The sequence below is a fragment of the Platichthys flesus genome, chromosome 9 (genome assembly GCF_949316205.1).
Source record: "Platichthys flesus chromosome 9, fPlaFle2.1, whole genome shotgun sequence".
Classification (NCBI taxonomy): Eukaryota; Metazoa; Chordata; class Actinopteri; order Pleuronectiformes; family Pleuronectidae; genus Platichthys; species Platichthys flesus.
Window position 1 is genome coordinate 20,202,851 of NC_084953.1, and position 17,248 is coordinate 20,220,098.

Sequence of the window (17,248 nt, forward strand, 5' to 3'; positions counted from 1 at the left end):
CTATGAAAATAGATCAGACAAATTTGCAGGAAACTGATTATTTCTGTCTGCGTCTCCTCGGTGTGAGTTTCATCTCCCCCCCTTTGGTGCATGAGAGAGAGAGAAATAGACAAAAGTCCCATGTGGACGTGCACGTGTGTTCAGTGGGTATAAGTGAAGATGTAAAGACTCCGGAGGTCAAACCACAGCCACAAGAAAGTCCCCATGTATTTAACAGTGGTGCTCTGTGAGGTGGTTATTATTACAGGTTTCAGATCTTTCTTTTTCTTCTTTCTTTCTCTCTCCGCCTCTAATGTTCATTTCCCCCATCTCTGCTCTGGGTGGGGGTCTTCAGCAACGAGGCCCGTCAGCCACTAGATTGGCGCCAGGTTTGATCGCCTCTTTCCGTCTAACTAAAAGTGTAACAAGCCCCAGTGGAGCAGTCACCTCCGACACTCACACCTGCATCCAGGGCCCTCGTACCAGTGGTAGTCTGTAATGTAAGCGACTGTTATTCCCATTAATCACCCCATCCAGATGTGTTTTCCCATGGAGCTCTCTGAGGACGAGAGGCAGGTTGAGTTCAGCTCCCAACAAAGCAAACCATGTTATTACAGCACTGAAGGACATCTTTGCTTTGCTGCTGAGACCGGAACATGTAAATGAATTTCTCTCTGCCAGGCCACTGACATCCCGTCAAACGCCTCAATCCTCGAGAAAAGAGAAAAAGAGGTCACGACGGCCTCCAGAAGTTTTAATGATGTGTTTAAAACGATCCTGTGGAAAATCCATCAACCACATCACCTCACTCTGGGCTCTGCAGATCTTTTGTGTCCCCGCTCTTTCAAGATCTTGAAAGGCCGGGCACACGACCACCAGGCCAGGTCTGCACAGCTCATAAGAAAGCACCTGCGTTGAATTCATGAGGAAAATATGACTTTTTGAGCAAGTCAATGTGTTTCTTCTCCTCTTGCACTAATGATTGAGACATTTAATTTCCATCTCTGGTGTCAGGAAATCAACACATCACATCACAGTTTGCGAGAAACTGACTTTTTTGGAGAAGGCACATAAAACTTGGCCCAGATGTGCAGCTGCTGACAGAGCAGGAAGAGGAAACAAAGAGAAATGTCTGCACTGGGAAAAGGAGAGTCCAACTTTTAAGTCGTTTCTCTTTATTTGAAATCGCAGTCGTCACAGAGGAAAGGAAGGAAGTGTTTATCTCTGGCAGAGGATTCTGGTCACTTGATGTCTGATCTCAATGGAGCTGAGAAGAAGTCCCGCGGTCACGCCTGAATCCTCCTCATGCAGCGTCCACCAGCTGGGGCCTGCAGCCAGCCCCTCACCGTGATCTCATGCACGATGCTAGTGCCAAGGAGGACACCCCTGGGTGTTCTGGCAGAGCGTAAAGGGTGAATAACAAAGAAGGGCGGGGCTGGGTTTGTGCACTTACAATTATTCCCACACAACATCGGATTGATGTATGCCAACACAGTCATGAGCACCGTATCTGTCTCTACCTCTGTTGTGTCCCTAATGTCGTAAGTTGTGTGCATCCTGCTCTGTTCCAGATGTGTTTAATGGCCTCACTGGGCCACAGACAACAATGAGACACAGATGCCTGGTCAGCATGCAGTGGCTCATTGACTCCTCTGTTGAAAAAGTTGACTTATGAAGTTTTCTTGTTCAGTAGCTAGAGAATGAGCTGTTTTCACACATGAGCACCTCCTCTCTTCCCTCCACTGTGTTGTTGTCTCCTTCGGCTTGATTTCCTTCCTCCTTCGCCCCTCTGTCTATTTCAATATTGCCCATGATTTGCACCCCACAGTCTGGTCCACCATAACCATGTCATCGTGTGCTGTGATATACAGCCCCATTAATATTCCCCCTTCTGGTCTGGCAGCGGGTTCAGGGCGGGTACTCATCCCACTCGACCTCCAGAAACTTGACTCTGGCCAGCACTGAACACGTGATGAGGAGCCAGAGGAAACATCACACGGTCCAGCAGGGATGAGTCAGGCTCCTGCCACCAAACTGGAAACTTCAGCCGGGTTTGCAGCTCGGAGTGTGTTTAGGGCGAGCTCCAACGACTACTGTCAGTCTCGTACGCTGCCAGAGGACGGCTTACATCGATGTGCATATAGAGGAATAGTTTTCCCTCTCTGTGTCAAATCAAGTCCCTATGGCCTGACAGGGGTGAAGGTGCTCTTGAGCATTATTGTCTATAGTGTAGACAGAATTAAATAGTTTACCATCTCAGGACATCTGTACACAGTCCCATGCGGTGGCTGAGATGTCACACCAAAGCCCATTAACAGGAAACACAAATGCAAAAATCACACAATGGAAACAACCACAACAGAAGTGAGCGCAGAAGATGTTGAAATGAAATGAGCAGAGTCACTTCCTGTGGTCAAGTCATAGGAATAGTGGACAATGAGCCCTCATTAGTGAAAACCCAGATAAGCCACTCGCCAATTCAAATGACATGCTTGTCTACTGAGGTGCTGTGGTACAGAAGCTTGGAGCAGCCAAATAGCTTGTCCAAGTTACCACAGATGACGGCTCTCTTGACTGATATACTCATGGCCTCTCCACAGGAAGTAACTGCTGATTTCATTGTTAACATCCATTGAGCTTATTTCCGTTGTGGTAGTGTTTCCGTTGTGAGGCTATTGCAAAATGTTGACGCTTTTCCATTGTGTTGTGACTCTTGCATCCATTTTGGGACTTTTGAATGCATGTTGTGGCTTTTGCAGTTGCGCGGTCACTTTAAAATTTTTGCTGTGGCTTTTGCATTGTAGATGATACTTTTGCGGTTATGTTATGAATTTGCATTCGTGTTTTCTGTTATTGCACTTGTGTGAGACGGCCTCGTAGGTCACGGTTCATGACCCCAGTTGACCAGTGCACACCTGAGCAAACAGCCCCCCCACCAGGCGCAGAGCTCTGATCTGAGACGGGATCGACAGGCTCCCTCTCAGTTACAGCAGGGCAGCAGGACCTGGCCTGAGTCCCAAGAGCCGGGACCTCTCAGAAACTGCTGCACATAGACAACACACTCATTGTGTGCGAATGTGATGAGAAGGCACAGCGGAAGTTTCCATGACATGGCCGTCTGCATAATGTGCCCCGCTTTTCTCCAATAGATTTTCTCCAAGTCTTTGAGAATCATCTTTGATGCAGATCCTGACAAACCACAGTTTGTATTTTCGGAGGATGATGAGAATCTTAATGATTCTCTGGAGTAAACATTAGAGGAGTCAGCGTGGGATTCCTGCTCACACTGGAATGACACTGGAAACCACAGCACATAGTTCTGCTCTTTTTTTCCGTGGCCAAAACCATAAGTTGCTATTATTCAAGCTATGTCATCCAATAGCATTCAAAGTATGTAGTTGTAAACACAAGATCACAAACAGCATTTACTGGTGTGGAAACCTAATGACCACAGCTATGAACGCATGTTAATCTATATTCAGTATCAGTACACAGATAATGTTGAGTTGAATGAAATCTCTGGTGTATGAATAGGAATTCCATTGAGTTAAAGATGAATTTGGAAAAGGGTAAATGGACGAATATGAACATGGAAAGCTGTAAATGCAAATAAACACTCAAAATAATCTCTTCCTCATCTGAAGCGATGTGAGTGACGCTCTGCGGCTGCTCCTAACCGGAATACTCTGGGGAAATGGAACAAACAAATGCCTGATTGCAGATATTAGATATGGTTTGAGGAGCTGACAGTGTAATTGCTTCGGCTGATGAGGCGGGCTGGTGCAGGACTGGGAACGGCCTGCAGACAGACCTCATTAGATGCTAAAACACCCAATGAGAGCATTGCAGGAGGGATTTTGCTGCTGGGAGTCCCACAAAGATCTCATTCAGCTGTAAACATGCATCTTGCTTTATCACTCAGAAATGATCCACAGTGATTAAACTGGCTATTCCCATATTTTAAATAAGCCGTCTACCAAGTTTTTAGGGGCTGGTTTGCATTTCTTTTTATTCAATAGGTTTTTACTTTTTTGTCGTTGATGTTGTCTAATGTTGCTGTGTCATGTGGGATGTGCTTAATGTTTGACATGACTCTTTGAAAAAAAACACCAACTATTGAGATCTTGCCTTGTAGAAGTTATCTTACGACCAGTGCAGTGATTTTACAGCCGGAATTTTGGATTGGAGTATCAGCGCCATCTACTGGTAAAACAGAATAGAAACATCCTCGAGAAGGCATCGAGATTAAAGTGTTTTTTTTAAATTTTTCCCCCTCATGTGTTCTGTTGTAATTGATCAAGATGCATCATCGATCCTTACCAACACTGCACTGCTGGTATGGCTGCTAAAAACAGATGTAGTAAATAAAACACATTCAGCAAATAACTAAAAACAAACTGAGCTCCAGTAAACTAAACATTTCGTCATTGATTGAAAAAATTATAACAATCATATAGGCACATTCAAAGAATATACTCATCCCACACCACACGTTCAATCAAAATGTATAATCTACTATGGTTTGTAAAGTCAAGTGATAACAGGCAAATCAAGTAAAGAAGTATCAGTTATGTGAATGTACCTGGTGATATATATATATACAATACATGGGATGTAAACTAGGAGAAATAAATAGAATATTGAATGCATTTAGACATCGCTGCAAATAACTAATCATATTCTACTAAATGTAAAATTCACAACGGAAAGTATTTGGAGAAATTATTCATAATTATTCAGATTACAAACACGCTGCTATGGAGGCACCACGTCACATATCAGAACTCAATATTATGTAACAGCACCAAAATATAAGGGGGGGGGGGACTACAAAGAGCTATGTCCATAGAGTACTGGAGGAGTTGAAGTTAGCACAGATCATTAGCACCATACTGTATGTCCTGCTGCACACCCAAAGTATTCTGCTATGTAGAAAAAGAAAAATAATCGTACACGTCACATGCTCTATCATTGTGGTGCTATGGTTCACTGCCAGACTACGAAAGTGTTACTGTGCAGGTCGAGTCTCCTCATAAAAAACCTACTTTAAATTTCTCACTACCACTAAAAAACACCTGTTAGTTTCTATCAATAACCTATAGTCACGAATTGAATATAATAAACTCTAGACAATAGTTAATTTAGCTGCCATCATCTTTTACCTGATCTACAGTGTACTGGCCTCATGTTAGTGTCAGTGTCCAATAAGACTGCCTCTGACCATGTCAACTCCACACAGCCTTTGGTTGGTCCAGCACAGTGTCTGAGATTTAAATGGCTGTATTTGGTGGAAGCAGACGTAGGCGGTACCACACGGATGAAACAGAATTTGGAATATGTCAGACATGAAGGTGTGGACTCCGGTCCTGTCGAGGGAGAGTTCACAGGCGGCTGGCTGTAAGACGATCGGGTGACAGGCTCCTTCTGCTGTTAAATGCCTAAAAAGGATAACGGTATTGTTTGCATTTACAGTTTTAGAGTACATTAAAGCTTTTAGAAATGAAGTGGAGATTTTGAAGTCCATACCCTTCGGGCCACTGATGTGCATGCAAGTTATTAAGTGGAAAATGATACATTTGAATTATACATTTTAGTGTCTTTAAGCCCAATAAAACATGTAATACCAAAACCACCAACTGTGCCTAGCCTCCAGTGTGGTTTGTTGCACTCTCAATTATTATAGAGACTTACGAGACTGCGAGTTGGGCTGAGGGAGCGAGAGCGCACAGGGCTGGCGCTCCTGCTCTGGTTCTGGCTTCTAGTCCACTGCAAAAAAAACACACACATCACCATTAAATGCAAGAGCATCTCCATGAAGGCTTCATGCTCTTACAAAATTCTACGGTGCACATTTTGGAAGCAGTGTAAAGTCTGTACCGGAGCACCTCTTCTGGTCACTGCCTCGCCCTTCACAATGACGGAGTTTCCATCCATCAAGGCTGGCCACACGTGGTACATCACCAGAGGAGCAGTGAAGTCAGAGTCATAGCTTCGGCGGTACCTGAAGAGAGAGAGAGAGAGAGATCGAGGGGAAGAAAGCGAAAAGAGTGAGAGAGCTTGGAGTCAGTTTGTGTGTGTGTGTGTGTGTGTGTGTGTGAGAGTGCTGTGTGAACGCTGTGATTGATGTGTGTGTGTTAAGAGTCTACTGGGAAAGACATTGAATGACACAAGTGATTCGCTGTAGTTCAAAAGGTGCCGTTGTAAACTGCTTGGCAATGTAACATAAGTTAAATCAAACAAACACAAACACTATGAAGCCCTGATGTAAGGTTTAGACACAGTGTTGTATAATGGACTGACCTAATGTCGCTGTAAAATTCTCCATCGCTGGCGAAAGCCAAGTCAAGTGTGGGGTCCAGAGTCTGCATGGCGAAGGCCACCCTGCACATCTCCCTGATCAATGGACTAATGAGGCCAAAGTCCACTTCTGGCGGGAATGAAATGCGTGGATTCACATTCATGGCGTTGATCACACCCTGGGGAGAGGAAACAACACAGTCAGACCAATTGGATTTAGTTATATGTCAAAGTTCATAGATTTCTTCATAACTCTTGAGTACAGGAGACAAATCAGAGACAACTTTAAACTTACATTGACGCTGTCCTGTACATCATAGAGGTCCACGTTTCTGACAATGTAGTCCACGGCTGCGTCTTCCAGACTTTCTGGTCCAAAGTGGGAATGGGACAGGGTCTTTCTTACACGCTGCTTGAACTGGCGGAAAGCTAGTTTTGCTGTCTTGAAGGATTCCTAAGAGATAAAACACAAAGTATAAAGCAAAAACAATCAAACAGAACGCTCCATATTTTTTAACTCTTATTTTTCGGATCCTAAATTAATTACAACCGTACCACTACAGCAATGAAGATGATTTTCTGGACCATCTCTAAATCAGAGATGTAGTGTCGAAGCAGGCTCTGGGCCTCCAGGCGCTCCACAGCATACAGGTCGCTAAAGTGAGACACGTGGCGTGCGTGGCGGGAGGAGTTGGTGAGCTGGGCTCTGGTGGGTGACTCACTCCTCATGGGGCTGGAGGAGCGGCTGAGTCTGGGCAAAGGGCTCGGAGAACGACTTCTCACCAGCCTGAAGAGGAGGAAGAGGACGACACTGTGTAGTGGTGACAGTGTTTGTAGAAATGTACAGTATCTGCATAATTGCACTGGGTGTATGTGAGTACCTCTCCTGCAGCACGGCCTTCTCCGTGCTCAGGTAGGACACTTCATCTCTCAGCAAGCGAATCTGACGATTATTGTCATCAAGAGCCTCCAGCTTCCTTTTGTAAATCTCCACCTGCTCGTGTGCGGATCGCAAACTGAAACACAGACACACACCGCATCAGTATCACACATTGGCTCACAAATAACTGTATAGTTGTCGCATTAGAATGTATCACGCACTCTGCTTTCAGTTGCAATATTTCATCTTCAGTGGCCAGCAGAGTAGTTGCTGATCGGGTCTTTGTCTCATCCAGGTCCTTGTGCGCATTAACCAGTCTGTAAAAACATGGAACATATATGTATATATATGTATATGCGTGTTCATTCACTCATACAAATTGTAAACTGTGCAAGGAAATTCATGAAACTGAAATTGTGGCTGGCTGCTGTTATAACAACACCTATCGCATTACTGTACTGCTGCAACTGTTAGTTAGTGTTACATGACATCCTGTCTTTACTGGTCAGACTTACTCTTCTCTGACGGAGACCAGCTGAAAGCGAGTGGAGCACAGCTGAGCCTCCATCTTCTGCATGTCATTGTCATGAGAGGCAGAGAGCTCCCTGATCCTCCTGTCCTTTTCCACTGAGTCCTGATATTTAAATACACACAGTAAATATGACAACAGAATTCCACAATAAAAGAATAAATGTAATCTACTATTACTAAAAACTTGCTCATAATTACACTAACTTAATATTATTTAATACATCTAATAATGAGACCTTCTTTGATATGAAGCCTATATGAAGAGATAATGTCACCTGGATGAGCTGCAGACTGGTGTCATCAGAGAATGAGGGCTTCGATATCGAGAAGCAGGCACCAAGCCACGGCAGCAGGCGTGTTTTGAGAGTGTCCACTCCAGCGTAGTGTCCACCTGATTCACCAGGATGTGCTGTATTATTCATCAGAGTTATTCTAACCTGGTTAATCTTGTATAAACAAACCTTACCCTCAACAGCTGTGAGGTTGAGGATAGTAAACAGCTGGCCCTGGATCTTGGCAGTTATTTCAATCAGCTCACAACATCTGTTCAGATTCTGGTCACAGGAAATGACCTGGAAGAAGAAAGATGACAAATGTATGGTATTTAGTGTGAATAAAAGTTTGCTGAGTGACATGAAGTGACAGGGAGGTGACTGTGTGACAAACCATGAAACATTTAGAACTGTAAATTGTTACCTCTACCAAGGAGGTTATGCTTCCACCCCTGTCTGTCTGTTTGTTGGCTGGTTGGAATATTTGTTAGCAAAAACAACGGTTTTCTACGAAGTACTACCAGCTAATAAATATTAATTGATGGATCTTGATGTAAAAAGAAATCAGGCACATTTAGAGGACTAATAAGAAGTTTGTGAAATTTTGTGCAGCTTGATAGATGTAAAGTGATTTCATTTAAGGACACATATCTGTCTTGGCAGAGGTATGTGCTCTAGTGAGTGAGCTATTGGCTGTATCATTTATTCTTGTAGTAGGTATTTATCATTATTGCTACATATAAAGCTCATATGTAGAGCTCTATATACTGTATAGCTGTATATGTGTTCTAAAAATAATAATAACACTGAGTCAGAGGTTACCAACAGCAGCAAAAGGTGTCCTAGATTTTGTTCCAAGCATATTTTATTAAGATTAGCAAATAATCTTCACATTTACCAGCAGATTTAACTATACATATCAAATGTACAGAACCAACTTCCGGTTTATGAGCGAGGTACGGTGGATTTCTACCGGAAGTAAACGGACGTGAACCATCCGAACAGTAAAGTCGAACATCTTTGGAATAGTCCCACCGTTCTCATGGCGACCGTCGTCCATGGCAACCAAACTCAAACGCCTGTAAATCAATGTCGCCTCAACAAGTGCATTCCTTCATTGTCGTTTTAAACAACTACATGTGTTTACAAAATAAACCGTTTCATATCACATCTACAGCTAAAATAATAACAAAAACAAATACAATGTATAGCGAAAACAACAGCCAGTTGAGGGGAGTAAACAAAGTCATTCATCATCTTTACAGGAAAAATGTAATACCAGCTGCAGTTTGTTAACTCAAACTCTGATTTCAAACGCATATAATATACACATACATACAAGTTTGGGTTTATAGTTCTTGATATAACCCTGTGATATAACCAGAGACAGGCTGACTGACTAAGAGCTGAGGTCAGATTCAGGTCGATCGTTAGTTATTGATGAACTTACATGGTAATCTTTGTGCCAGCTCTCCAGCTTGTCCTGTAAGACGCTGAACGAGGAGGTGCTGGTCAGTCTCCTCAACGTGTCCGCCATGTCCGTCCAATAAGTCCTCAGAGGTTTAAAACGTCCCAGGACACAGCGGTACCTCTTCTTTGCCAATGGTAGCCTTCATCAAAGGAAGGAGAGTAACAGTGTCCGTGGGCATGGATCACGGGAATCTTTGATGTCGTAGAAAGTTGCCAAGGTGAAATATGTCACCTCTCTCTCTCTCTCTCTCTTCCTATCTATCTCCGAATCTCTCAAGCACCGCCTTAAGTTGTGGTGACCAGACGAGGATTTTGAGCAACCAAAACCAAACAAAAGACAGACACGGTCTGTGTGTGTGGGCGTGTGTGTGTGTCTGCTCTGAAATGTCACACTGTCAAACGACACCGAGGACCCGCGCAGTAAACCTGAGGGACACTGATACTTTGTGATTCTGCTGCTGTGCTGCAATAAATCCAATTATCCTACTGCAGGTCACAGTGGACTGAGTTACACACGCAGGCAGTGTTGTCACATCATAACTAACTTTTATGAAACCATGAAATCAGGCATGACGATCGCAATGAATAATTAAAGTAAACGATTAATCAAAACATGTATTGTGATTACTTTCATTGTTGTTTTTGTGATTTGTATTATTATTATTATGATAGCATTATTAGCAGTAGCACAAGTAGTAAGAAAAACATCAACACTAATAATTCATGTGATATTATTATGATGGTTATTAAGATGATGATGGTTATTATTAAATTATTAATTATTTTTATGAGATCAAGAAGAAAGTTCAGACTAAATAATACGTCTGTACAACTACATAGCATAGTACAGCAACCATGATGCATGTATTTACTGAAACAAGAGCCAGAGGTCATTGCCCCACCCTCCTGATTGCTGAGTACTAAGTTTCTTTATGAGTGTTATTGTGAATGAATGTACAGGGAGTGTTGAGCTCCTTCTGCTGTGTCCAGTTTTGCAGATGGAAATTTTGAATGGACATGTTTTTCTATTTTAGGATCCTTCTGTCATTGGCCGCTTGCACATGGAAGGAACCATCTTTTATTATGATGGCAGCGTCTTTTTCAACACGCACAGTTCCAATTAAACCACGATAAAAAAACACATTTTTTTCCTAGTTTGTTTTAACATAATCTTTTTGTGATATTGGGATAAATGTCGCTCATTCAATCATTCACACCACAGACTTTTATTTAGTTTCACCTCGGCTGTGGAGAAGTGGTTTGTCCCCCGTCAGTGCGCTAGCAGGAGAGAGGGAGAGTCAACATGGCGTCCGAGCAGGTCCGTTATCTGCGATATTTCTTCTTATTCTGACGTTTTACGCTGTTTTTAGCTGAGATGTTCGTTAATGCGTTGTGCTGTAAAGTCCCGAGTAACCTGATGTAAACAAATATAATTGTTTCAGTCTTTGTTTTGGGCCCTACGGTTGTCAGTGTAATAAACACTGGCCTCCGCTGTGTTATTGTGGGCAGCGTTAGGCAAATGAAGATGGTTTTATTTTAGCAACTTCAGACCTGCTGTCTGGCAAAGAAGTCAATTAGCAAATATAGAGACAAGAGTTACATTTTTAATTATAAGACGGTTACGTTTAGTGGGATTTTGCTGCTCAGAGGAGTTGAGTTTATTTTTAGTCATGGCCACAGACAGGGAGTCGCGGGGCATTTAACTGAGATACATTCCAACAAGAGACAGAAGAAATATTCACTAAGCTCGAGTTTGTAACGTGTATGGACCATCAGGACATTCATGTGTATATATATATAAACCATTTTACTAGGGCTAGGCCACATGGTTAACATATATCAAGATACATGTTTTCATATCAGTAAATATCAATAATTATCACGTTGCTATTTATTTTAAGTTAAAGACAGATTTTTTTTGCATCTGAGTGAGGGTCGTGGTTTTAAACACAAAATGATTTACACTGACAAACCTGATCAATTATGTGTTATTATACCTCTCACTTATGTACAACGCATTGGCAGTATTTAGACATATATTGAACCTTTTGTTATGTTGTACATGTGTATTGTAATAATTATTGATATTGTTTTATTGCCCAAGCCCTACATTTGATCAATCTTCATAAGACAAGCATGTTAACAGTCCACACATATAACAAATACACAGGTTTTGAGGTGAATGGATCCAAGATTGTGGTTAGAATTGAGATTTGAATAGGTCTCTCTATGTAGTACATGTTATGGTGTTGTAAAAGTATATGTAAGGTTATTTTTAAGTGTCATAACTTAAAATGAATTACATTATGGAAATTGTATCACACGAAGTCTAGATTTTAGTGTTATAAGATTGATTTCTTTCCAACCAGGAGAGTTCCAACGGGCCGGTGAAGAAGTCCATGCGAGAAAAGGCCATAGAAAGACGTAACATCAACAAGGAACACAACAGTAACTTTAAAGCTGGCTATGTACCCATAGAAGAGGAGCGTCTTCATAAGACAGGGCTGAGAGGACGTAAGGGAAACATGGCCATTTGCATCATCGTCCTCCTCTTCCTCCTCGCCTTAATTAACCTCATTGTGAGTAATAAGAGCCAAAATTAGTTTTAAATTGATCCTCTTCGAGCAATCACTGTGTTGGTGCTAGAATCATGAACCCTGGTCTTATGCTGTCCCTCAGATCACACTAGTCATATGGACTGTGATCCGTATTGGTCCGAATGGCTGCGACAGTATGGAGTTCCATGAGAGCGGCCTGCTGCGCTTCAAACAGAAGGCGGACATGGGCATCGTTCACCCGCTGCACAAGAGCACAGTAGGAGGCCGTAAGGACCAGGACCTGGTCATTGTCGGCAACAACAACCCGGTGAGACACAGAGCACATTTACAGTGTCGACTAATCATTCAAACATTTCTACACTGCTTTTGCGTAACGTAGTTGAAGAACTCCTCTCTTTACTTCACTTCTGTCGTTCCAGGTTGTGTTCCAGCAAGGCACTTCTAAGCTCAGTGTAGAAAAGGACAAGACCTCGGTCGTCAGTGATGTTGGAATAACGTTCACGGACCCTCGAACACAGACCACGTACTTCAGTACGGACTTTGAAAACCATGAGTTCCATTTGCCCAAAGGAGTCAAAGTCCTCAGCGTTAAAAAGGCGTCCACAGAAAGGGTGTGTATGTTGCGAGTAACTGTCTGACAGTTGTTACAAAAACATAGTTGATTAATTGTTTCAGTGTGGCAACACATACTTCTACTATTCACAGCAACTCTTGAATCATAAAGTACATTGAATAAATAGATCATAAAACAAAATGAAGGAAGTTTGGACTCTGTTAGAAATCAAGGTTTCAATATGGCAACAGCTGAGCATACACAGCCCAAAATCCTGGAGTATCCTTATATCTTTGTATATGAACGCCCTTGAATGTCTCTGTTTTTTTCTGGTTTCAGATCACCAGCAGCGCATCAGCTGACCTGAACATTAAAGGGGACAGCAAGGCCATCATCCGTGGTAATGAGGGGGTCAACATCATGGGCCGGACCGTAGAGTTCAAAGTGGGTGGAGGCATCGAGCTCAGAGCTGTAAGTATGGACATGTGTGTGATGTGAATTGCATAAACGCAGCGTAAAGCAGATGAAGATGAAGATGAGACCCAGAGGACACATGGATCATGGATTTATTCTCTTTGCAGGAGAACAGCATCGTCCTCAATGGATCAGTCATGTTCAATACCACACGCATCCCTAACTCAGCAGGAGATGTGTATTTCGATCAGGATATGGAGAGGTACAAGCTGTGCATGTGTGCGGACGGGACTCTGTTCCGCGTGAAGGTGAAGTATCCCAACATGGGGTGCCAGACGTCAGATAACCCATGTAGAAAAGCTCACTAGGCCACCTGACTGGAATCTGCGGAAAGTCACCGATCATGTCAGATTACATATTTCGCATACCAGGACTTTCTATAGGAAATTCATCATGACTTGCACATAACAATACTGTACCTCTGTGGTTCACCTGACAAATTCTGTATTGGGTATTTTTTTTTGCAGAGCAGGAATGATAGAGATCAATACCACTTGGCCAAAGATATTAACAGAAATCCTGAAGTATTTTTTATTGTTCTGCATAGTTGCCAAATTTATTAAAACTTTAATATGCCATGAAAGCGCTTAACACTCCTACAAATAAAATCGTATTGTGGTTTACATTGCTAGTTGCAAATAAAATCTACGGTATTTATTTTTTGCCTTACCCTCCAGTATTAAACACTAAGTTGGCAGTTTAAAAGGTAGATCTAGCTAAAACTGATGCTTTCTAATAAAACAGTCCTGCAGCAAATCCTCCTCCATGAATGCTTTAAAGTTCAGTTCCTATTTAAAATGTTTCAGAGAGGTGTTGATTCTTTTGAGGATATAGATTGTGGTGCTGTTTTACTGTTATTACTTAAAACGGACGAGTGTTTCTGTTTTCTACACTGAATGATATAAATGGGAAGGACAGAAGTAGAGCTTGGCTCATATGGATTTTTGTGGCCGATCTATATATTTAAATAAATTTGTCAATGATTCCTTAGATGTCGTTACTTAACCAATGTGACAAACAAATCTAATCAAGGCTTTTTGTCTTGTTTACTCTGTTTAAATGAAAGTTTTTATATATAATATATAATACCAATATGTCTGTTAAACAATTTTATTGGCCGATTTTCATTGGCCAATTGATAAATGGACCGGATAAACGCTTTAGACAAAATATTAATCAACAGCACCACAAATTTCCACCTTCAAAATGACTAGAAAGCTGAATAAACACCTCACTAAAACTGAACATTATAATTTCCATGAAAATAGAATTTACTGCAGGACTTGTATTAAACTACATTAGTTTTAGCTAGGTGTCTGTCGTAAACTACTAACCGAGGGTAAAAACCATGTGGAGGGGTTATATGTGAATTTATTTGCTGTTCTTTGTACCTGGCAGCTGTGTTTGATACTCTCTTTATTATTTTTGCGTGAGACACTAAGATTATATCAAGTGATATGCACAGAATTGGGATGAACTGTAACATGAGTGATACATTAAAAACCCATCGAGTAATGCTAAACAGGCCTTTTTCTGCACATCTATGACTGACCATCATGCAAGTGTCAATGGATTTACAAGGGATGATCTCTGACATATCTATGTATAGTATTCTAATTTTGTTGCAGAAGCTTTTTACCGTGAGGAAATACACTATTGAGAAAACAGAAGAGTGTTTGCACTAAGTTCTAATACAGATTCATGCATTTCTCTTTAAATGTTTGGTGTTCATGAATGTCAGATGAGTGGAAACAATCAGTAGCTTGTTTGATGCCTATATTGTGTTGTTTGAATTTTGTGCAATATACCATAAAAGATTTTTATTTTGCCTTGGATTGTCTGTTTCATAACAGTAGTGATGTTAAGAACATTTGTTATTGATGTCATGAAGTAGTTGTTCTCAGAGCATTGCAGACCTGGTGCCTGTTTGGAAAGAATCGAGTAATTTTGAACCACAATGTGGAAAAATATGTTCCACATTTCAATGCTGTGTTTGTTTCAATAAAGCAACATGTTGCTATGTGAAACTTGTTGTCATTGGCCTTAGTAACCATAAAACTATACAGTGCCTCACTATGCTGTTTTATTATCTTATAGCACGTGTAAAGCAAAGGCACGGCTCTCTTCGTCATAAATCTTCAGGATCGGTTATCATAACTTGTAGCGGAAACCAATGACAGTAAGACATTAACTACACATGTAAATGATTGAATGAATCACAGAGTAGTGTCTTCGGGCAGCGGCTTGTTAAGCTACACGCAGCAAAATATGTGTTCAGACTTTGATCAGAAACCAGTGGAGACGGTCCAGGTTCATACCCTGACAGCAGCCTGGGTTTAAGAAGAGGCACAAGGTTTCCTGTCAGCTCGGAGAAGAGTGGACACACGGGTGAGTCGGATGTTTTTTGACTGTAATATTGTAAAATTTTTAAGTTGAGCATTTAATGATTTATGGATTGTATAAACTGATAATGTTACGTAACACATTTTAATGGGAAACTGTTTTATTATGTTTTTGTCAATTCTCTTCATTGACATTAATGATCAATGTGTACTTTTGGGTCCGGCAGCGATGGCAGTGGTACAGGTGCCCTTCTTGGTTGCTGTGCTGCTCCTCGTCTCCCCTGGCCTCCACTGCTCCTCTCCCCCGGCGGCATGTCCCGAGTCGTGCACCTGTCAGAGAGCTCCCCTGTTGAACTGCTCGTCCTCTGGCCTCTCCTCGGTGCCGCAGCACATCCAAGATTCTGTCACTGGGCTGGACTTGTCTCAAAATCGCCTTGATACTGTTACACTCCACCGGCCATATCGTTACCTCAGGAATGTATGGCTGGAAAACAACACTATCACACACTTGTCTCTTTGCATCGACACAAACCTGGGAACCCAATCTGTCAGAGGTAGACATTCAACAGGATTGGGACTCTCGAGCAGACGCAGATGTGTGTCTTGGGCCCCTGCCCTGCAGCTGCTATCTGTTGAGAGGAATCAGCTGATGCAACTCCCAGAGGGTGAGTCTAATACAGTCATACACCCTTATTTAAACCACTGTCACAGAACATGAACAGCATAATAACCACTGCTCCCAGTCTGCAGAGCAAATGTATGACAATCCAAACCTATACACTGTAGGTGAGCCAACATATCGTGATATATCATTTTCATACATACCATACATACATTTACATATCAGTTGTTAAGCACATAAACAGGCTATTCCGCTCATTAATACTCTGATCTGTACTTCGATACGATATCTCACAATTTGATCTACCCGTGTGGACGTATTTATACAATTTCCTAAAGTGAAAACAACCTGAAATATCAAAACTGAAGTTTCCTTAGAAAGACTCCTGCCAGTGTTACAATGTTGCTCAGTATAACTGGATCTTTATGACTAATGTGCATTCGTTTTAAAGGTGGGGCAAATTGTGATTGTTTTATGGGGTAGCTTTATCTACATATAAACTTCGTATTGATAAGCTGATGATATTTTGCATACAAAAACTAAGTTTATAACTATTGCTATTATCAGATGTAGCTATGATAAAACTACACTCTTTACATCAGAAATTTAGTGTAAGTTTTAAAGTTATAAAATTATATTCTCAGCTTTGGTAGATGTACATGTACTTAGTTTCTTTCCACTGTTGTCAACACATAAGTAATATCCAGAAAGTAATATTCCTACATATTATAAGTATGCATATACATATATAATCTCAAAAATGCATTAGCAATCAACATAAATAGATGAATTAATGAGCAGAATAAGTACACAAGATTGTGTATGATAGTGTTCACAACGTTGTGTATTAACTTATTCTTGACTTGTAGAGCTCACCCAGTGTGATCTAAGGTTAAACAGTTATATTAAATGTTTATTTTTTGAGTGTGTGTCCATTATATACATTTACTGTAGTCTCTCTAATGTAATATAAAGGTAGACCAAAGTGACACACACACTTGATGTATGAGCTTTTCAGATTCAGAGCAGGAAGAGTTAAACAATCAACTTTTTACAAACAAATCAAAGTTTAAAGATAAATAGATTAATTTAACTTCATGTGGCAGAACGTTTATAGTGTGCTTACCTATTCCATTATCATTTTCCGACCAATGGGTCCAGACCCCAGGTTGTTTATCACTTGCTCATAAGATCTGATCACATAAATTACACATGACCGCCCATTTCTCTTTGCGGGTCATAAAAAACAGGGCCTCTGATAATGAAGTTG

The 17,248-nt window shown here is 41.4% G+C and overlaps 2 protein-coding genes across 2 annotated transcripts; one reads left to right on the forward strand and one right to left on the reverse strand.

Moving 5' to 3' along the window:
* Positions 1–3,990: 3,990 nt before the first annotated feature.
* Positions 3,991–9,686, reverse strand: spata18 (spermatogenesis associated 18). The gene is made up of 12 exons (XM_062395758.1): positions 9,410–9,686; positions 8,154–8,259; positions 7,963–8,078; positions 7,672–7,790; positions 7,378–7,473; positions 7,158–7,292; positions 6,832–7,063; positions 6,572–6,730; positions 6,280–6,455; positions 5,857–5,980; positions 5,671–5,745; positions 3,991–5,417 (listed from the first exon to the last, which is right to left on the reverse strand). Exons 1-12 carry the CDS (start codon positions 9,494–9,496, stop codon positions 5,361–5,363), a joined length of 1,482 nt encoding a protein of 493 aa, XP_062251742.1. The 5' UTR covers positions 9,497–9,686; the 3' UTR covers positions 3,991–5,360.
* Positions 9,562–15,041, forward strand: sgcb (sarcoglycan, beta (dystrophin-associated glycoprotein)). Its single transcript, XM_062395682.1, has 7 exons — positions 9,562–9,588; positions 10,712–10,747; positions 11,799–12,008; positions 12,109–12,294; positions 12,407–12,598; positions 12,880–13,011; positions 13,122–15,041. Exons 1-7 carry the CDS (start codon positions 9,562–9,564, stop codon positions 13,320–13,322), a joined length of 984 nt encoding a protein of 327 aa, XP_062251666.1. The 3' UTR covers positions 13,323–15,041.
* Positions 15,042–17,248: the final 2,207 nt, after the last annotated feature.